This window comes from Canis lupus, chromosome 1 (genome assembly GCF_003254725.2).
Source record: "Canis lupus dingo isolate Sandy chromosome 1, ASM325472v2, whole genome shotgun sequence".
NCBI lineage: Eukaryota > Metazoa > Chordata > Mammalia > Carnivora > Canidae > Canis > Canis lupus.
The window spans coordinates 114,827,332-114,849,601 of record NC_064243.1 but is presented as its reverse complement, the minus strand read 5'-3'; the positions used below and the strand labels follow the sequence as shown (position 1 = coordinate 114,849,601).

The 22,270-nt window shown below is 44.7% G+C and overlaps 1 protein-coding gene across 3 annotated transcripts in view; it reads left to right on the top strand.

Moving 5' to 3' along the window:
- The window catches only part of SPINT2 (serine peptidase inhibitor, Kunitz type 2), a 29,521-nt gene that overhangs the window by 4,818 nt on the left and 2,433 nt on the right, over positions 1-22,270 (top strand). For all 3 annotated transcript variants that reach the window (XM_049109890.1, XM_025425122.3, XM_025425123.3), the window contains exons 2-6: positions 15,850-16,020; positions 18,781-18,840; positions 20,112-20,165; positions 20,751-20,912; positions 21,254-21,292. In XM_049109890.1, coding sequence (XP_048965847.1) covers positions 15,850-16,020; positions 18,781-18,840; positions 20,112-20,165; positions 20,751-20,912; positions 21,254-21,292 — 486 coding nt within the window. The remainder of the gene's footprint in view (positions 1-15,849; positions 16,021-18,780; positions 18,841-20,111; positions 20,166-20,750; positions 20,913-21,253; positions 21,293-22,270) is intronic.

Here is a 22,270-nt window from a genome sequence, read left to right as displayed (position 1 = left end):
TTACAATAAGCTAGAGAAAAGAAAATGTTATTAAAATCATCAGGAGAAAGGTCAACTGTGTATTCTTTTTCAGAATAAAACTTCAGAAATTCCTTTGGGAAGTTTAAGTGTAGTTCCTGCTGGCAATAACTTTATGCCTGACCTTGGGCAGCAGAATTGGCGTTAATGGTTACTGGGCTCATAGTTCTTTCTTTGTTGATTGTTCTTGGGACTTTCCACTGGAGAAAAGTGCAGCAGCCTTCATTTGAGAGCCTCCACTGCACTTTCAAGTGATCTTCAGTTTCCATCAACCTCTTGGGTTGATTACAGTCTCCCCCAGAACTTTGACTCTAGGACAAACTTTCCAGCACTTCTCCAGTAAGCATGTTCTTCAGCACCACTCCTTTCTCTTAACACCCATAGATGGTTATAATATAAACTGGTCAGAGATAGGACAAAGAACTAAAGTGCAGTTGGTGTTGGTGATCAGCTCAGCGTTCTCCAAAGTAGCATCTTCGAGTATTTTTTTTTTTTTTTAAGATTGATTTATTTATTTGGGAGAGATCATGCATGCACCTGAGTGGGGGGAGGGGCTGATGGAGAGAATCTTTAGGCAGATTCTGCTGAGCTTGAGGCCCCACCCCCACCCAGACACTATAGGGCTCCATCCCACCACCCATGAGATCACCACCAAACTAAGAATGTGACACTCAACCAACTGAGCTGCCCAGGTGCCCCTAGTGTCTTCTAGTATTCCTGCCCTTTACGGAAGAGGCACTTATTTTGCTTGCAGTCAAAACAGTTTGGTTCCCATATAGTTTGAAATATTTATTCACTGATTTATTCAACACATATTTATTGAACACCTACCCCGTGCCAGGTACAGTGTTAGGCCCAGGAATCAGAGAACTGAATAAAACAAATGACTTCCTGATCCTTGGCAGCTGCCTTGTAATGAAAGGACAACAGTACAGTAAATAAATGAGCAATGAATAGATATCTGGTGAAGAGTACCTTAAGAAAAGTAAGGCTTGTTGTACTTACTACTGAAAATATGGCCTTTGAGGCTCAAATGGTGACACTCTTTAAAATTGAGGGCCTCACTTTCAGGTCCACTGAAACATTCCTTTGCCTTGGTCAGCATTTGAGAGCTCAGCCTGTGGTGGAGAAAGCAAACTTCTCTTTCACTCAGCTCTCCATGCACTTCTCAGTTTTTCCATCCCCAGAGTCATTTGCAATTCTCACACTTATCTTGAGGTAATGCCATGTGCTGAGGCCAAATAAGTGATGAGGTAGCTTGAGATTCATGTTAGAGGGGAGAGAATCCTGAAGGGGTCACACTGAGGGGACTTCATCGACCCCAGGAAGTCTTGGTGGCCTACTGGTCACATGACTAATGCAGTTTTCACAGGGACCCCAGAAGCACTAGCGTGAGGATTATGGGTGTCTTTTTGCAGTCCTGGTCACAAATGTCATTTCATGTAATGTTTCTGACATCTTTTTGAAAACTGGAAATGAATGCTGGAACATGGTCCAGTAACTTTATTTATTTATGAACTTTATTTATTAAAGATTTTATTTATTCATGACAGAGAGAGGCAGAAACAGGCAGAGGGAGAAGCAGGCTCCATGCAAGGAGCCTGACATGGGACTCGATCGTGGGACTCCGGGATCACACCTTGAGCCTAAGGCAGACACTGAACTGCTGAGCCACCCAGGCATCCCAAAGGAGTCCAGTAACTTTAGAGTTTATTTACTTTGGAATTATTTGAAGTACATTTTTCATGATTGGAAAACCACTTTAGAAGGAGGGCCAAAAAAAAAAAAAAAAAAAAAGGAGGGCAAAATTTTAGCTGTTGTTTTACACACTGATGTTTTTATTTTTATTTTTATTTTTTTTAATTTTTATTTATTTATGATAGTCACACACACACACAGAGAGAGGCAGAGACATAGGCAGAGGGAGAAGCAGGCTCCATGCACCGGGAGCCCGACGTGGGATTCGATCCCGGGTCTCCAGGATCCCGCCCCGGGCCAAAGGCAGGCGCTAAACCGTTGCGCCACCCAGGGATCCCCACACTGATGTTTTTATTTTTATTTTTTTATTTTTTTTTAAGTCACACTGATGTTTTTAGATGGCTCTCACCCAGCAGGATCCTGGGTCAGTGGTTTCTGAAGTCCTTGAGTTCATATGTCATATTTTTTTTGTCTTTTTCCCTGGGTCTGTCATTTAGAATCTAGGGCATGCTCTTAAGGAGGTAAAAAATATTAGGTGTTATCATAGTTTGTGACCTTTTTTAAGTTGTATTTTATTTATTTGAGAGAGAAAGCAGGAGCAAGGGGAAGGGGGAGGGGCAGAGGGAGAAGCAGACTCCCTGCTGAGCAGGAAACCTGGACATGGGGACTCGATCCCAGGACCCTGAGATCAAGACCTGAGCTGAAGGCAGATGCTTAACTGACTGAGCTACCTAGGTGCCCGGTTTGTGACCTTTCAAAAGGCTGCTCTGCATAAATATATAGTATGTATGTGGTATCGAAATTTAATGGGATGATTAAGAAAAACATGTCTAGGGCAGCCCTGGTGGCTCAGCGGTTTAGTGCCGCCTTCAGCACAGGGCCTGATCCTGGAGATCCGGGATCAAGTCTCATGTCGGGCTCCCTGCATGGAGCCTGCATCTCCCTCAGCCTGTGTCTCTGCCTCTCTCTCTCTCTGTCTCTCATGAATAAATAAATAAAATCTTTAAGGAAAAAAAAGAAAAACATATCTTAAAAGGTTCCTCTTAGAGGAATGATAATGAAAGTTTGAGAAATACTGTTTGTGGGAGAACGTTCATTAGCTTTCATCAATTTGTGAAAATGGCCCATGATTCAGAAAAGGTTAAGAGTCCCTAAATATGAGGGGTGCCTGAATGTCTCTCAGTCTCTGCCTATGGCCCAGGTCATGATCCCAGGACTCTGGGATTGAGCCCTGCATTGGGCTGCCTGCTCAGTGGGGGAGCCTGCTCCTCCCTCCCACTTGTGCTGTCTCTGTCTCTCAAATAAATAAATAAAAATCTTAAAGAAAAAAAAAAAAGAATCCCTGAATGTAAATTAACAGGCAGTCCCATGAGAGACTGAAACTGTTTCCTTCCAAGTTATTCAGATGAGCTACTGTGATTCTAGTTAGAAATTTAGCTAAGGGTAGAATTTATAGCCCTGTTTGATGAATATGAGGTGACCGTGGGTAGGAGTGGTGGTTTGCATTGTGATGGTGGCTTATAAAATGTGAACTTTTATATCTAAATATTTTATATCTAAAATGCCAAGGTTTTGGGACACCTGGGTGGCTCAGCGGTTGAGCATCTGCTTTCGGCTCACAGGAACCAGGATTGAGTCCTGTATCAGGCTCCCTGTGGGAAGCCTGCTTTTTCCTCAATGTCTCTGCCTCTCTCTGTGTCTCTCATGAATAAATAAATCTTTTTTAAAAATGCCAAGGTTTTATATCTAAAACAAAATATTATGAGTCTTATTTAAGTTGGATTTGTCATTGCAAGTCATTGGATTTGACATTGGATAATGTCATTTGTCATTCTTTCCTCATAAGTACCTTAAAGGTTATTTTAGAGTTTCTGAATTACTTATCCTAATAATGACAACTTCCAAGCACCCAAACCTAGAGGAGATGGGTAGCTGTAGCTTTCTGTATTGAAAACAGAAGCAGTCAAGTATGTGGAACGCAGATAGGTGGATTTCTTTTTTTTTTTTTTAAATATAATTTTTATTTATTTATGATAGTCACACAGAGAGAGAGAGGCAGAGACACAGGCGGAGGGAGAAGCAGGCTCCATGCACCGGGAGCCCGACATGGGATTCGATCCCGGGTCTCCAGGATCGCGCCCTGGGCCAAAGGCAGGCGCCAAACCGCTGCGCCACCCAGGGATCCCAGATAGGTGGATTTCTAGATCACTTTGAAATAAGGCTGATCAAAAAGTGAATGTTAACTTTGGAATTTGGCATAGTGGAATTAAAACAGCTATGAGTGGGCAGCCCCAGTGGGTCAGCGGTTTAGCGCCGCCTTCAGCCCAGGGCCTGATCTTGGAGACCTGGGATGGAGTCCCATGTTTGCTCCCTGCCTCAAGCCTGTTTCTCCCTCTGCCTGTGTCTTTGCCTCTTTCTCTCTCTGTGTGTGTGTGTCTCTCTTGAATAAATAAATAAATAATCTTTAAAAAAAAAAAAAAACAGCTCTGAGTACCTCCCTGATATTCAGGACCTCTTCATACAGAACTTTTTAAAAGATTCTCCCATTCTTTGGTGAAAAGATACTTGAAGGTCTGAATGGGTTACCAGAGCATATTCTTATTTTCCTCAGGCTGTGGACTGTTATTCTCAGGATAATGTGGGGTTGCTGAACTTTGATCGGTGTGATAGTTTGCCATTGTCTTACTCTGGGTGAAGATAAGGAAAGGTGTCACTTTAGGCTTGGTAAATGGTCACACAGCAGAAAAAGGGAGGAGTGATGGTTGAATTGGTTTGATCAGCTTGGACTTGAGGTTGTACTTGGTGGTTTTCCATATCCCCTGTGTCCTGTCAGCATATTCAGTTGGACTTTCTAGTGAACTGTGGCGTCCTTTTTACCTTCATTCTCACTGTCCCTAGATTAGTCTGGCCTCATAAAAATATATTATCTACTGTTTATTCAAAACTTTGTGCCACATGTTCTTTTTTTTATTTATTTTTTATTTATTTATTTTTTATTTAAGATAGTCACGGAGAGAGAGAGAGAGAGGCAGAGACACAGGCAGAGGGAGAAGCAGGCTCCATGCACCGGGAGCCCGACGTGGGATTCGATCTAGGGTCTCCAGGATCGCGCCCTGGGCCAAAGGCAGGCGCCAAACCGCTGCGCCACCCAGGGATCCCTGTGCCACATGTTCTAAGGGCTTATAATGGAATACAAAACTCCTTTAATCTTCATAGCCTTCTTATGTTATTGGTCTGTGTGTCAAATCCCTCCCATTTGAGTTGTTTTTGAGAAATGCATCTGTAGGGATTCCTGGGTGGCTCAGCGGTTTGGTGCCTGCCTTTGGCCCAGGGCGTGATCCTGGAGACTTGGGATTGAGTCTCACATCGGGCTCCCTGCATGGAGCCTGCTTCTCCCTCTGCCTGTCTCTGCCTCTCTCTCCTCTCTCTCTCTCTGTCTCTCATGAATAAATCAATAAAATCTTTAAAAAAAAAAAAAAAAAAGAACTGCATCTGTACGTGTCCCCAGAATCTACCTCAGTGGGGCCTATGGAGGAAAAGCTGACTGATCTCCTTGCTTTATTACTTAACAGTGAATTCAAGTACCCTTTCTCAGACAAGTCATTGTCAGGACAGCCTCAAGATTAATAAATAGTGCATTCCAAAGCAGGCAACATAAGTCTAGATGTCTAATATTTATTTATTCATGAGAGACACAGAAGCAGAGACACAGGCAGAGGGAAAAAAGCAGGCTCCATGCAGGAAGCCCAAAGTCGGACTGGATTCCAGGACTCCGGGATCACACCCTGAGCCAAAGGCAGACACCCAGCCACCCAGGCGTCTCTGTTACATGTACTTCTGACCTACTATAAATCAAGGGTTCCTACAACCCCCTTGGATTTAATAATTGCTAGAATGGCTCACAGAACTCAGGGAGATTCATTTACCAGTGTATTATAAAGGATCCCAATGAACAGCCAGATGAAGATATAGACTGAAGTCTGGGAGGGTCCCCAGCACAGAAGCTTCTGTCCTCGTGGAGTTTGGGGTAAGACATCCCCCCCGGTACATGATGTGTTCACCAACCCGTCTTTCTTAACTCCTTCGGTTGGGCTTTTTTTTTTTTTTGGAAGTTACTAACTCAAACTCTCATCCCGCTCTCCTTCTTGGAGGATGGGGGTGGGACTGAAAATTCCAACCTTTTCATCTTTCCTTTCTTTCTGGCATCCAGCCCCCATCCTGAAGCTATCTAGGGGCTGCCCAGCCACTAATAATCTCATTATCACTCCAGAGATTCCCAGGCTCTTAGCTCTTGTGTTAGGGACCCAGGTCAAAGACCAATTATTTGAACAAAGTTGCCAAATGCTGGATCCATAATCAGAGCTTTGCCTTATCTTCCTGAGTCTTTCAAGATTTTTCCAATTTACATACTTCAAGCTTCTAAAATCTGCATGACTTTTTTTTCTTAATCCAGCCAGCTCTAAATCAGTAAATATGTGGCTTGCTGAATTAAAGACTATGGAGTTTAAATATTTGCCAGTTTTATTGTTAGGTTCCCATGTTATGAGTGAGGAAATAGGCATAAGAAGGTTAGGAAACAGCCCCTAGGTAAGACAGTGGGCTCATAAGAGGCAGCCAGGGATTCCTGTACACATAGGCCCCTTTACCAGAATGAGGATCTGTCCTGCATGCTTTTGCTAAATGACTTTTCTGTATGTGTCACTCCCCTATGCCAGAGCCTTTGGTCATTTCCTTGTACCTTAGGTTGGCTTACAAGTCCTTTGAATTTCTGATGTGATTGAAATATTTTACTCTGTGTGATTTTTGATCCAGAGGGTGCACTTTATGGTGACCCCCTAGTAGCTATTCAAACCCTTAGTACTTAGTACTGCTCAGGATACTGAAGAATTTAGCATATTTTTAATCTCTCTTTTTTTAAATATTTTATTTATTTATTCATGAGAGACACAGAGGCAGAGACATAAGCAGAGGGAGAAGCAGGCTCCATGCAGGGAGCCGGATGTGGGACTCGATTCCGGGACTCCAAGATCTTGCCCTGAGCCGAGGGCAGATGCTCAACCGCTGAGCCACCCAGGTGTCCCTGCACATTTTTATTTATCATGTAGTTTTAAGCTTTTTAAATGAAAATTTTAAACAGAAGGGACCATAATCCACTATATCGAAAAAAACACTGCTGACCCTTAAAAAACAAAAGTAATGCATTTACAGGATTAGAATACTCAACCTGTACTGAAAGATACAGATGGAAAAGAAAAACTGTGGAAAAGCATGTCTCCCTCCTCCAGTCCCTTTCCTTAAAGGTACATTCATACACTTATCTAAATTAAAAGTTTAGAAAGGAATTATAATATGTAAACCATTCTGCTCCCCCCTCCCAAGGTCTTAGACATTTTTCTATATCAGCACACATCATTTGCCCGTTTTGAACAGCGCCAAGTATTCCGTTTTCTGCATGTCTCACAAGTTACTTAACTAGCACAAACAAGATGTCTTGATGGTGAATTTTCAGCTGTTATGGGTCTATGAACACCAAGCCCTTTGTGGATGTGGTAATCATTGCCCCATTCTCCAAAACACTTGAATTGAATGACTCTGCTTTCTTTGCTTTTTGATACTGAGGAGTGAGCGGTACTTTTATTTTTTTATGTATAAATAAGATTTTTCAAATGTCTGAGGATTATTCTAACAAAATTTCTCTTTGACCATTGTCCTTAAAATTCTAAGTTGCAAAAAAAAAAAAAATTCTAAGTTGCTTTAATAGAAAGAGTAATGCTGTTTTTAATGATGGAAGGGTGTGCTATAGAGTTCTTGGTAAGGGATAAACCTGAGGAATGCATGGTCAGTGTTGTTATAAGAAATGTGAACCCTAGGAGTTTACTTGATAACTTTTTTTTTTTTTTAAGATTTTATTTATTTATCCAAGAGAGACAGAGAGCAGAGAGAGAGGCAGAGACACAGGCAGAGGGAGAAGCAGGCTCCATTCAGGGAGCTCCACCCAGGACTGGATCCCAGGTCTCCAGGATCAGGCCCCGGGGCTGAAGGTGGTGCTAAATCGCTGAGCCACCTGGGATGCCCTAACTTCTGATCCACATATAAGACTTGGTGAATTCTATAATGACAGGAGTGGAAAATCTGAACACAGTGTTTTTATAAACACTCTGAAGAAGTGTTGGTTGCTGCCTGGGTATGGCCTGCGAGCTAAGTATGTTTTTTACATTTTTTAATGTTTGAAAAAAATATTTCAAGACATGTAAAAATTACATGAAATAAAATTTCAGTGTCCATAAATAAGGTTTTACTGGAATGACAGCCATGGTCATTCATTTACACGTTTGTCTTAAGGCTGCCTCAGTGCTACAATGACACAGTTGAAAAGTTAGAATAGATGGTGACCCACAAAGCCTGAAATAAAGGCAGACCTTGTTTGTGTGGTTTTCAGCATGCACATATTTCAGTTACCACAGTATATAAACTCTGGGTACTTGGGTCAAAGTACAAGTTTCAGCTATTAGCTCTTCAGTCACAAATCATTATGTGATTCATCACTGCATGTCTGTGACTCAGTTCACACACACAGCGAAGCATGTGGTTGTGTTGCCTCCTTGTTTCCCAGTGATAGTCCTGTGTTAGTTTACAAAAATGGTTAATCAATAGAGAAGATTGACCAAAAAAGATGAAAAGTGCAGCAAAGTGAAAAATGGTAATGCTGGAAGCACAATTCCAATGGAATGTAAGTGGAGTGATGAAGAACTCGCTAACTTCGGGAATGTTGACACTGCCTTGAGTTAGGAGACTGGATATACAGTCAGAGAAGCCAAAGTGAGAGTCCATTTATCAACAAAACGATGAAAGTGGTGACAAAAAGGATGATGTCCCAGTGGAAGTAATGATAAAAACCTCCGCAAAAAGTAAAGTAACTCTCAGAGTAATTGTAACATTGAAAGTGCAAAGGATAAAATGTAGGAAGGTGATCCAAACCTAGAAAGATGTATGACAGTTCACTAGGGTGAATTGAAAATAATGCTTCCTCCGTATCAGAAGTTATATGGCTAAAGACCATCACAAGCATTGTTCAAGCTACTCTTGGTAATTTTTTTTTACAAAGAAATTTAAACACCTTAATTCTCAAGTTTCTAATGTTTTAGCCACATTGTACTAAGTAAATATTAATTATCCCATTTTCCATTCTATATATTTATAACGCACGATTTTTAATGTTTGACAAATTTAAAGGTCTTGGAAGTTAAATTTTTCCTGTTGCCTTCCACACTATCCTGTAAAGCAAGTACTGTCTGTGTTCACTATTTGGCTCACCATAAAAAAAAGTTTGCTGAGCTTGCTCTAGGAAAACAAATGGATGGGAGGAAAGGACCATTTCATGAGTGGCTTCAGACTGGTGAGATGATCCTAGGCTTTCTTTTATAAGGCAGACAATGAGGCAAGAAGTCAGGGTTCTTCAGTGCTTAGACCCATGGGAGTAAAAAGTGTATCAAGGGCTAGGCTCCTAGGAAAGTTCTTTTCACTTGTTTTAGAAGTCAGCTTACTCTGAGTGGATATAAAAAACAAATAAGGGCTGGCTAGGTGGCTCAGTCGATTAAGCATCTGCCTTTGTGGGATCGAACCTCACTTTGGGCTCCTTACTGGGGGCCTGCTTCTCCCTCTGCACGTCACCCCCCTCACCTCCCCACCTCCATGCTCTCTATCTCAAATAAAATGTTTAAAAACACATCCAAATAAAAGAACAAGCTCTCAAGGTGGCTGTTGGTTTGGGGGAGAGAGCAGGTAGAATTAAGGGGCATATGAAGGGTTGGAATTTGATAAAGCTGAGTAGTAGATACACTTGTGTTAAGGTATTTTCTGTACTTTTCAGAATATTTGGAATAGTTTATTAAAATGACTTAATTTTTCAAATGACTTAATTTCAGAGTATTTGAAATAGTTTATTTAAATGACTTAATTTTAAAGGCAGTAGTGGCTTTTTGGAGAATGATTAGCACTGTCTTCTTAAGCTTGTAGAGTTACATCAGATTGGTGGTGCCTGGGAGCCTGCCTAACTTTGCTGTAATGTCCTTGTTAGTGGGTGACAGCAGGTTATTCTATCCGATTGCACAGGAAGGGAAGGTGAGCCATTGGCTTGTTGTCTTGGTCAAAGCTCTAGTGACTTTAGAACCAGAGGAACCTGTTTTCCATGACAAAGACCAGGCTGTTTGGCAATTTTATAATAGCTAATGTTCAAAATGCCTGCCAGGGGTTTGTAAATTTAGGTTCATATTTCAGATAAAGTGTGATTTTTAACCATTCCTGATGCTTTCCCAAGAGAATGTTGCTGTTTCCTAAAGAAAGGAATTCCATTTTTATGTATTCTGAAGTATTTCCAGTTTGGTGCTCCTCAGCTTTTCTCCGTTTTTCTTCCTCTGAATTTTGAAAATTTACAGATGTATTTCATTTTGCACTAGCATTTGTGAGCATACAAATAGGACCTGAGACATATTTTTCATAATCGTTTCCCAGTGCTATTCGAAGGCCAATATATAGTTTTGTCATCTCTTAGTAGTAATAGAATTATTTATTAAGGAATAACTTCCTGAAAATTTGTCCAAATTCCTCACAGCCTTGGGCAGTTGGTGTGGTGTTGTCCGTGACCCTGTCTTTGACCGTGACTGTAAACAGGCCCAGGAAAGGGCCTGGCCTATTGAACCTTCAGATCGTGTTAAGCACCCTGAGGAATGTTTTGGCATTTAGGCATCTTTAGTTTCATATTTTTCCCACTGCCTGTTACTATACTAACTTTTTCTTTCTGTCCCTCTGAGGGAGGGGTGGTTATGTCATGGCCCAGCTCTAATCCGACCAATGTAAATTCAGATTCAGCTCTGCTTCTTGTTAGCTTAACCATCCCAAGCCTAATTATCCTTCTTTGTAAAGTGGGGATATTACTATATGATCCACAGTTTTATTTTGACTGTTAGTGCATATAATGTGCGTAGCATAATGCTTTAGTGAAGGTAATAGAAAAGGTTTCAAGAAATAAGTAATGCTCAGCATTTTGGTTCTTTTTTTTTTTTTTTTTTTAAGATTTTATTTTTTAAGTAATCTCTACACTAGACTTGAGGCTTGACTTCACAACCCTAAGATCAGGAGTCACATGCTCAAAAAAAAAAAAAAGGAGTCACATGCTCTACTGACTGAGCCAGCGAGGTGCCCCCATATAGGCTCATTTTTATTTTAACCTTGATCTATCAAAGAACAGTGCTTATTTAACAAAAAAACAAACAAAAACAAAAACTTTAAGGAAGATGATAAGTCACGGAAGCCATGTTACATACTAAAGTGTTTCTGGCTTTTTGTGCAAGCCCATTTGGAGAAATGAGAGTGCACTGATGCTCTTTGGGGTGGAGGGGAAGATGTGTGGCCTGTGTGTCCATTCGAAAGGACAGTGTCTCCTTTACAGCAAACAAGCAAACCATAACAAAATGCTTTTTCGTGAGTTCACTTAAGCCTTGAGAGTAAAAATTTCTATCATGGAGGCTTTAAAGTAATTTAGTTTGTAAAACCATATGACCAAAACGAGCATTTTCTTAATTTGACAGGGAGCTTCCAGACTCACAGAAAGGACTCTGACTTGACGCAGTCAGGGTATAGTTAAATTTCATCTTGGTGGAACCTAAGTTCAACCAATTAATCTGCTACTTGAAGTTCTTATTTTTACTCTAATCAAATTTGTGTAAAAAAGGAGATAAGCTTTTTTCTCTTTTCATTATAGAAATTTTCAAATGTACATACAGTTCTGTGAGCCCATGTGGACCATCACTCAGCTTCACCAATTGCCAGCATTCTGTCTTTACAGGCATGCTATGTTTTTAGTCCAAGTCTTCTCCTAATAAAGAAATGTTTCTAAGGGTGCTTGGGTGGCTCAGTTAAGCATCCAATTCTTGATCTCAGCTCAGGTCTTGATCTCAGGGTTGTGAGTTCAAGCCCTGTGTTGGGCCCTGCATTTGGTGTGGAGTCTACTTAAAAAAAAAAAATTCTAATTCCCCTGCAACAGAAATGAAGTCCCTTCCTCCTTCCCTCCTACTACATCCAGGGAACTTAAAAATAAGGCTATTTTCTGAAATGTAAAGTATGAAGTCAATGTGTGGTCGTTAAGAGCAGATGAGAGCTGCTCTCTGGGACATAATGGCCTCTCAGGCCCACAGGATTTGTTGTGAAAAGACAGTCACATCTACAGGAAGAATGTTCCAGTCAGAAAGAGGCATCTGTCGTCAGTGGTGGCAGTCAGGAAAGGAAGTGTCCCAAAGGCACACCTTGACTATGGTATCTTGACCGAGGTGTGTCCTGGGCTGTCCACTGTGCACCTCTGGCCTGCCCAGTAGATCCTGATGGAGCAGGATGTTTGTGGGAATCCTGCAGCAGACTTTTCCTTCCTCAGACTCCCAAGTGACCTGCTCCGTCTCAGCCTTTCTGAGGTGGTGTGCTGGTTGATGGGTACATCCAACCTGCTTGGCAGTGGTTTTCTCAGCGTCCTCCTGAGTGCTCCAGGCACGTGCATCCCTGCATCTCGTCAGCGGGGTTGGGGGTGGGTGGGTGGGTGCTATCAGTGAGTGTCTGAGCTGACAGATGAGGGCCAGGTTTTCGCAGTGTGACTTCTCCAAGGGAGCTGCTGTCTGGCCCTAGGTAGGTTTTTACCCTCTTGATGTACCCTCAGCCTTGTTTACCCACACAGAGCGTGCACCGACACCCTTGCTTAGGGAAACCTACCACATTTCCACCCTTGATGAGGTGGTTAACCCATCACATTCTCTCTCTCTTTTAAGATTTTATTTATTTATTCATGAGAGACACAGAGAGAGAGGCAGAGGGAGAAGCAGTCTCCACGCAGGGAGCCCGATGTGGGACTCGATCCCCGACCCTCGGATCATGCCCTGAGTTGAAGGCAGACGCTCAGCCACTGAGCCACCCAGGCATTCCGACCCATCACATTCTCTGCTGTGCTGTCTGGTGGTTCCCACCTAGCTGCCTTCAGCTTTGCTAGGCATTCTCTCCGGTTTTTGTTTTAATTGAGATGTAAGGGACACATGGGTGGCTCAGCGGTTGGGCGCCTGCCTTTGTCTCAGGTCGTGATCCCGGGATGTGATGCGGATCAGATCCAGTCCCACATCAGGCTCCCTGCGAGGAGCCTACTTCTCCCTCTGCCTGTGTCTCTGCCTCTCTCTCTCAGTCTGTGTCTCATGAATAAATAAATAAATCTTTAAAAAAAAATTAATCGAGATGTAATTCACCTGCGATACAGTTCACCTGTTTAAAGTGTGTAGGTCTTCTCTTGGATTATTTTGTTTTTTTTTTTTTTTGGATTATTTTGAAAGACTGTCCCAGAAACTGCTCAGGAAGCAAAGCTACAGAGCCGTCCGAGTGATTCCCAGGGTGCTAGCTTGGCAGGGCATTGGATGGGCTGTTCACTTCTGTTGGAGCTGTTGGGCCCTCTCCGCCTTGAGGTCGTTTTCATTTGTGTGTCGTACGTGGATCCCGTGTGGCTCTTCTCCATCTTGTCTATATATATATTTTTTAAGATTTTGTTTGTTTATTAGACAGGCAGAGGGAGAAACAGGCTCCCTGAAAGGAGCCTGATGCAGGACTCGATCCCGGATCCCGGGATCATGCCCTGAGCCGAAGGCAGAGGCTCAACCGCTGAGCCACCCAGGCATCCTCCATCTTGTCCTGGTAATAGCAGTGCTGCCTCAGACATTTGACAGCCAGTGTTGAGCAAATCGTACACCAGAGAACTCTTTTCCTACTGTGTTTTCTTTGGGCCTTGTTGACTGTATATTTTGTGACCTTTGGCACATTGTCAAAGGTATCTGCTCCAGGTGCACACTCAGCTGATTTTGGTTGATGTGTTATGGACAGGAGGTGCCCATATTTTTTTTAATTGCTTTATTAAAGTATTTACATATCATAAATTAGTTGTTTTAAGCATACAATCCAGTGATTTTTAGTACATTTACAGAGTTGTACAACCATCCCTGCAATCTAATTTTAGAATACTTCATCATCCCCAAAAGATCCTTGTGCCCATTTGCAGTCATCACCATCCCCCAACCCTCCAGCATCAGGCAAGCACTAACCTACTTCCTGCCTCTCTTGATTTGCCTTTTCTGGACATATTAAATGATTCTATTCATATGAAGTATCGTGATAAGGTACTTTTTAATTGGTGATTTAAAGAATGGTTGCTGGGATCCCTGGGTGGCGCAGCGGTTTGGCGCCTGCCTTTGGCCCAGGGCGCGATCCTGGAGACCCGGGATCGAGTCCCATGTCGGGCTCCCGGTGCATGGAGCCTGCTTCTCCCTCTGCCTATGTCTCTGCCTCTCTCTCTCTCTCTGTGACTATCATAAATAAATAAAAAAAAAAAAAAAAAAAATAAAGAATGGTTGCTTTCAAATTAACAAAATTTCTTACTTCAGAATATGCTTTTTCTGTACTAGTTACCTGTGATTTATTGGTGTGTGTGTGAGAGTTCCTTGAGGTTTTGCTCATTACTACAACCTTTTTTGTCTGTAGATCGATGTTTTATGGAACATTTGGTGTCATGCCCATTATTGTGATGTATTTTGGGAGAAATGAGATCTTGCCCTCTGCTTTAAGAAGCTATCCCATGGACAGCTTGGATGGCTCAGCGGTTTAGCACCGCCTTCAGTCCAGGGCGTGATCCTGGAGACCTGGGATCGAGTCCCACATGGGGCTCCCTGCATGGAGCCTGCTTCACCCTCTGCCTGTGTCTCTGCCTCTGTGTGTTTCTATGAATAAATAAATAAAATAATAATTTTAAAAAAGCTATCCCATAAGTTAGTGAGGTAAACCTAACATGAAAATAATTAGGAGTAAATGGCAGCATATAACCAAGTGTTGGGCTCTGGGGTACTTTTATTTGAGATGTTTATTGAGCACCCTTCTCAGATTAGAATGTACTTATGCCAGAAGATGGAGATGGATGGAGGTCAGGGGAATAGGAGAGGTGATGTGGACTCATGATCCCAGGAAGATGATGGGGTGCCCCTGGGCAGATGTTGAGTCATGTTTTCAGGTTGCTCCCTTTTCAACTTGCTTTCCATCCTCCTGATTCCTCCAGGAGAAAGTCTTATTTAGGTGCAGGTGATAGCTCCAGTACTTAGGCTTATCTCTACCTTTTTAAGAGAGAGGAGATATCTAGGCCTTTTGGAGGCAAATGTAGCTGGCTGGAATTTTAGAACATTTTTGTTTCCTTTGTACTAGAGTGGGGTCAGATTTGAGGGGACCTTGAAATCCAGGCCCCTCTTGGAATGCTCAGGTGGGAGCCATTACAAGTGCCAGAACAGAGGAATACCCTCAAGCTGCCTTTGGAGGCAGAGGACTAGAGTTAGGAGCTTCTTTCTGAGGTTCTTGTGGAAATTTGAGTGTGAAGTGGCTGACCTGGTCAAACAGTGGATGAGGAAGGTTAAGACACATCCTTCCACATGGCTCTTACATTGCCAGCTCTGGTCTTTCAGTGCTAAGTTCCCCCTTGGCGCCTGGCGTGATAGGCACATAACCCAGAAGGATCCTGAAGTCTGGTATGTTTTTTGCCTTTGCCATATTTCTACACTGGATGGTGTGTGTGTGTGTGTGTGTGTGTGTGTGTGTGTGTGTGTGTGTTTCAAGATTTTATTTATTTATTCATGAGACACACCCAGAGAGAGAGAGGCAGAGACATAGGCAGAGGGAGAAGCAGGCCCCATGCAGGGAGCCCGATGTGGGACTTGATCCTGGGAGTCCAGGATCACGCCCAGGGCCGAAGGCAGCCACTCAACTGCTAAGCCACCCAGACGTCCCAGGATGTGTTGTGTGTCTTTAGTAAATGGTGGCAGGGACAGAATGAACATACAACTGAAATACAGTTAAGTTGGGTGGGTTGGTATCATTGTTTTTAGAGTGATGTGTTTCTTTACTATAGGAGGAAGGAATCACTAAGCCTGATGGCAGCACTTTAGAAACGTCTCACAGAGAAGCTGTGCTGGGTCTTGGGGCTTGGGAAAACTGTGGGTTTCCTCCAATAGGTCTGTGCATCTTCTCTGTTGGCAGGATTGCCCTGCCAAGCCAACTGGTCTCTGTTTTGTGTTTTAGACTTTTGTCACGTTTCGAAGGTTGTGGGAAGATGCCGGGCCTCCTTCCCTAGGTGGTGGTACAATGTCACTGATGGATCCTGCCAGCAGTTTGTGTATGGTGGCTGTGAAGGGAATAAAAATAATTACATGACCAAGGAGGAGTGTCTTAAGAAATGTGCTGGTGTCACAGGTAAGAAAATGGTCCCTGGGGAAATGGTATGACTTAGAGACAGGTTTTTAACTGGAATGTGATGCCTTTTGCATTGTGCTCATTCTTCACGGCTGAAGCTGGGGGATGTTTTTAAAAAGCAGAAGAAACAGGCACAATTTGAAGGTCGCCCACACAGTGGTTTCACAGTGGTATCCTCCCTCCTCTTCCCAGAAAAGAGAGTAGGCCACAAGCTGGAGCTGGGGGAGGGGGACATGACTGTTTCTTCTCGACTTCCTTTCTCCCACTGCTAAGTGCCAGTCCCCCACAAGACCTGGCAGAGGAGAGTCCTCACAGCCACTCAGATAGGCTGCCCTTCCTGCTTCTGGGCATTTGGCTTATTTTTACCTCCAGGACAAATGATTTGAGGAGCTCATCCAGCCAGCCAAGGTGTGAGTCAAATTAAAACTAGAACATACTTTCTGGAATCTGTCCTCCCAGCCCTCACCTGTGAGGGATTCAGTGGAGTCAAGATAATGTTGACTTTGTGAATCTCATGGTTTATTTTATTTTATTTTTTTAAGATTTTATTTATTGGGATGCCTGGGTGGTTCACTGGTGAGCGTCTACCTTCACTCAGGGCGTGATCCTGGGGTTTTGGGATCGAGTCCCACATTGGGCTCCCTGTGAGGAGCCTGCTTCTCTCTTTGCCTGTGTCTCTGCCTCTTCATGTCTCTCATGAATAAATAAATAAAATCTTAAAAAGATTTTATTTATTTGACACAGAGCAAGCACGTGAGCACAAGCAGAGGGAGAAGGAGAAGCAGGTTGCTTGCTGAGCAAGAGCCCAATGCAGAGCTCCAACCCAGGGCCCCAGGATATTGACCTGAGCCGAAGACAGACACTTAACTTACTGAGCCACCCAGGCACCCTGAGAGCCTCAATGTTTAAATACGAACTTAAAAGCCGCACAAAAGTGTGCACTGGCTCTGAACTGAGCCCTGAGGGCCTCCTTGAGAGCTACACAGTGAGACGTTGTCCTTCCAAGTGTTCTAGAGACCCAAGAATTTGGCTAGCCAAAAAAGTTCATTGGTGACCTTCCCAACACTATTAGGTAGCTTTCTGCATCCTTTCTGGATGGCTTGGCATCCCTGTTCCAACTCTGGGTTATGATTCACTGGTGTCGTGCGTGCTGACCGCATGCCGCCAGCCCGTGCACCCCAGTCCAGCGACGAGCCCTGCATCCCTGTTGGGTTTTGTGTCTCCTCACTTACTGGCTATAAACTCTCTTAGCTTTGAGTTCTATGGACACAAATCCGATATGCTTATTAAAGTTCTACATGAAAAAAAAATAAAGTTCTACATAAAGAGGGGGAAACAACAGTGGTCTTGGCTGTGGCCCACAATGACAGGGCACCTTGGGGAACATTTTCTTGATCTCTGTGTGCCACTGCTCAGCAGACATTCAACAAGTATTTGGAGACCTCAGCTGGCTGGGTATTGTTTTGGGATCATACAGGCAAGTCCTTCAGCTTTTGGGGGCAATTGGCAACCTTAGCAGATGGTGACTGAGGAAAATACCACCTACTGTATGTATCTGTTGTCAGCGATGATCTGGCATGGGGGCAGGAATTAAAGGGAAATATTTTTGCAACCTTTTCTGTCCTTTCCCAGTCAACTCACTTGTAGCAAACGGACCTGCCTTTTTCTAGTTTCTCCTTATTTTTCAAGAAAATGGTTGAAATTTTAAGAACACAAGCAGTGAAGAGTGGGCATTCAGACAGGATGTTGCTACAAAGGGTCACGGGTTGTTGTGTTTTGCTGGGAGAAGGCAGACAACTGTCTCCCTAGAGGTGGTCCAGAGTCTCCGGGCCCAGAAAGCTCATTTGTTGGCACCCGAGTGTGGCTCCACTGCATGTCTGTTGAAGCATTCTCTCATGAGTCTGTGAGGAGAGCTAGAACTGCCAGAGCAGCCAGGCACTGGAGTCTTTTGCCAGCATATTCTCTCCGAAGCAGGCAACCTCTGTGGGAAGCCACATGATAATGAGGATGTCAGTTTATTAATTTGTAATGAGAACCAGCACTACCTAGGGGACCAGACACTTGGATCTCTGTGCCTGCTGTATCTTTAGTCCAGGTAGGCAGGCCTCTTAGCCGGGTTCCCAGAAGACTGCTTGATACAGAGAGGGGAGAAATATGGAGCTGGTTTGTGATAGCAATGTTTAATGGCACCAGGTTATGCCAGCCCCATGCCTCTGCACAGGGTCAGCAGGGAGGCAGGGGAGCCGGCTTCTTGTCCCTCCTGGACCCTGCCCATGCTTCCTTTTTTGTACTTCTTAACTGGCTAGCCTCTCCACCCTACCGTGTGTGTGTGTGTGTGTGTGAGAGAGAGATATAAAATATGTAGACCATAAAATTCACCTATATCCCACAGTTAGGTGGTATTCAGTACATTCGCACGACTTGCATACCTTTTTTAATTCATTAGGTGAGTAAATATAGCTAAAGAGATTATTTGGCCCTAGAAGTCATTCTGTCTTTTTAAAGTCCTTTCATACATCTTTACTCTCATTACCAGTGAGTGATCTTAGAGTTTAACCCACAAGGGCAATCTTGGTTCCCTATTTCCAAGTTCTAGCCGGCTTGTGGTCCAGCATGTACATTGAAGGACCCACATAAAGGAGAAATGGGAGTCACCGTGAGAGGCACACAGGCCCAGGGCTGCTCAGGGACCCTGCTTGTTTTGTTTCACCAGGCGTTTTTGAGGTGCACTTTCTCACTGTGTCATTTGTCCCCTTGTAGAGAACACTGTTGATGATCTGGCCACCAGCAGAAATGGAGCAGAGTCCTCTGTCCCCAGTGGTAGGTTCTGAAAACAGCGTCGGATGGAATGAGGGCCACGTGGACCATGAAAGTATAGTTGTAATTTGGGAGTAGTATAAGGGCTTCCACCTCCTGGTCTCTTTATTCCAAATTGTCAAACAGGGGCTCTGCTTCGGCTGCCAGCTTCTGGCTTCCCGCTGGCATCCTTACACTGGGGAGTTCACATTGTCCAGCGGACAAGAGGGCCGAGGTAGTCTGCAGTGCTTCTGGGCTGGCCTCTGCTTCCTCCTAGGGGACAAGGGATTGTGGATATTGCTGTTGCCTGTGGCTCAGGCCCCTTCCTTCTCTCTGGGCTGGCCTCAGGTCCCCTGGCCTCTTCTGTGCTGTCCTCACTGCCCCACCCCACCTCTCCTTGCCTGTTCTGTCTCCTTTGTTCTCTGTTCTCCATGCCATCCCCCTCCCTGCACTGAGTCCTCTGTCTTCTGCTGCCCCTGCTTCTGTTCCCACTGCAGTCCTTGATCCCGAGCTTTGTGTTAGCTTGCTTTGTAGTGCTGACAGCAGCTGCCCCATTCCTCCTTTATGCTTAAAGGACTCTGCATGCATCAGGAGCCTGGGGTGAGTTGTCCAGATGCACTGGCAAGTCCAGCCCAGCTTTCTGGAAGGCCATTGTCCAGGCAATGGGCTCTGCTGGGCAAGACCTGCTGTGGAGGGAGGGAATCTGCCCCTATTTCATTTGAGGACAGCCCCCCAGCCAGACAGTGGCTGTGCACCGCTGATTGCAGCCATGGCTTTGGGCGTCTGGTTCTGACATCTGTGCTCACGTGAGAGAGCATTTATTAGTTCAGTGGTTGGCTGGTTCATTAGTCACTTTCCAGTTCTGCTAGGCCCAGGGATCCTGTGTCCGTCCTGGTCACTGTTTATTCCCAAGCTGGCCTCCAAGGTTATCTGGAACCCTCAGGCCCTGGCTTGATATCTCTAGTTTCCATCCTGTTTTAGAAGAGTGAAGGGCCTCCTCACTATGTCCGAGAGTGAACGAGACTATCTTCCTCATCACCCCAGAACTGTGGCTGGGATTAGTTTCCATAATAACCCCTGAGGTGACAGGCAGGCCACCTCACCCAGTGTTCATTCCAGTGTGTGTGATAGAGCCCTTTAGGACTGGGAGGTAAAAACCTACCCATGGAGGGGACTCCACTCCCAGGTGCCAGGGTGTCTGTGTTCCCTCAGTGGGCCCTATTCATCTCTGCCCCAGCCAGGCTACATGGACTGTGTCCATCCCAGCCTCCCTGACTTGGATGTTTGTGTTTTAGTTTCCAGAAGGCAGGATTCTGATGACCTTTCCAGTGATATTTTCGACTACGAAGGTATAACTTTTAAAAAATATTTATGTATGGGAAAAACATGTTTCTTACTTACTTGGGAATTTAGACACCCTTGAGTATTTCCACTAAGGAAGTTGTAGAGCAGAGCTTCCTGACCCTTTCCCAGGTGATAGAACTCCCGGGGATGTCCCAGGGCAGCAGGGAGTGGATGTGCCACAGAGGCAGCAGGGAGGCTTTACTTTGGAGAGGCAGTATACTGTGTAGGCTCTGCTCTCACCAGCTGTATGGCTGTGGGCCGGTTGTTGGAGCTCTGCCTGCCAGGTACAAAGTGAGGGGCCTACGACAGATCTCTTAAGAGACCAAGTTAATACATGTAAAGTGCCTAGAGCAGAGCCTGACGTAGAGTGATCTCCTTCCCAATGGGGTCTGGCTGTAAAGAGGAAGATATTCAAAAACCTGAAGGAGTGTCAGGTGGGCCCGACTGGCCACATCTATAATTTACAAGTTCCTTTAGCAGAGAGCTGTTTCTCTATTAGCTGGCAGCAGTATGACTACTTGGGAACATTCCAGCTCCATTTCACGTCTGGGCCCTGCTAATTTGTACTCCATGGCTTGTGTCGCTCCCAGAGTACTGCACTGCCAAAGCAGTCACTGGGCCTTGCCGTGCATCCTTCCCACGCTGGTACTTCGATGTGGAGAAGAACTCTTGTGACAGCTTCATCTATGGAGGGTGCCGGGGCAATAAAAACAGCTATCTCTCCAAGGAGGAGTGCATGCACCGCTGCTTTGGTGAGCCCGCCTGATTCCTAAATGCAAGAAACTATGGTGGGTGGATGAGGCCTCTTGAGAGGACTCCGGTCCATTTCCCCACCTCTAAAATGAAGGCCTTGGCAGTGCTATCATTTGGACTCCAGCACTCTCTGGCTCCCTTGTGGGGATGAGGTGTGATTTGGGCTTGGCTGTTGCACAGGTGTGCCCTAGGTCCCCACCAGAGTGGCAAGGCCTTGGAACCCTCAGAAGAGCTGGAAGATGTCCAGAAAGAGCCTCCTGTGAACACCTCGTTGGTGGCAGCTCTGGAGGGCAGGGAGGGGAACTGTGAGCTGACCTGAGGGTTGTATATTCTTTTTCAGGCAAGCAGTTGTACTCTGTTCTACCCCATGGCACTAAAGGTAAGAGGCCTCTGGCCCTCCTCCACCTGCCTTCCCTGACTAAGCTCAGCTGCGTTTTTGCAGGCTTATGTTGTCTCTGACACATAATCCTTCACTATAAACATCTTTTCGGTTGAAAATCCTGTTTCTGCACGAGAATGGTCAGGCAGCTTGGAACATATGGTAAATGTTTGTCCCACCATGCAGTATAATAGGGGCTGGAGGGAGGCAATCTCCACCCAGGCAGCCCTGGGGTGACTGGAGGACGAGCTCTACTGTTAGGCTTGTGGGGTCTGCTGCACACAGACCTGAGACTGGCTCAAGACTTATTTAAGTTTTTAAAAAAGATTTATTTATTTATTTATTTATTTATTTATTTATTCATTCATTCATTCATTCATTCATTCATGAGACACACACACACACACACACACACACACACAGGTAGAGACACAGGCAGAGGGAGAAGCCAGGCTCCATGCAGGGTGCCCGACGTGGGACTCTATCCAGGGTCTCCAGGATCATGCCGTGGGCTGAAGGCAGCGCTAAACCACTGAGCCACCTGGACTGCCCCTGGCTCAAGGTTTAGAGGGAACTTCTGTGCCGTGGGTTGTGTTGAGTTGGTCCTGGGTGACAGGAAGTTGGATAGCCCTTGCTGTGTGTGGGCAGAGCGAGGCAGGGCCAGTGCTGTTGTCCCCAAGCAGTCTGGTCTGACAAGAGGCCTCCTCTCGCTTTTGTTTCTGATTCTGACCTTGAGTCATGGATGATAGTGTTTGCACAAAGGACCGGCCATACTGGTTTGGCCTCTTTCCACCTATTTCCCTATTCAGAAGCCCAGACCTGGTTTGCGTGACTGCTCTATTTTAGAGGAGGAGCAAAGCTAGAATCTAGTTTGCCAGGCCTGGCGCAGAAAGCATCCTCGTTCTGGAGGGCTGGGGGTAGGGAAAGAACTGCTCCTGTCAATTCTGTAGCCAAACGGGGCAAGGAGCCAAGTAGCTG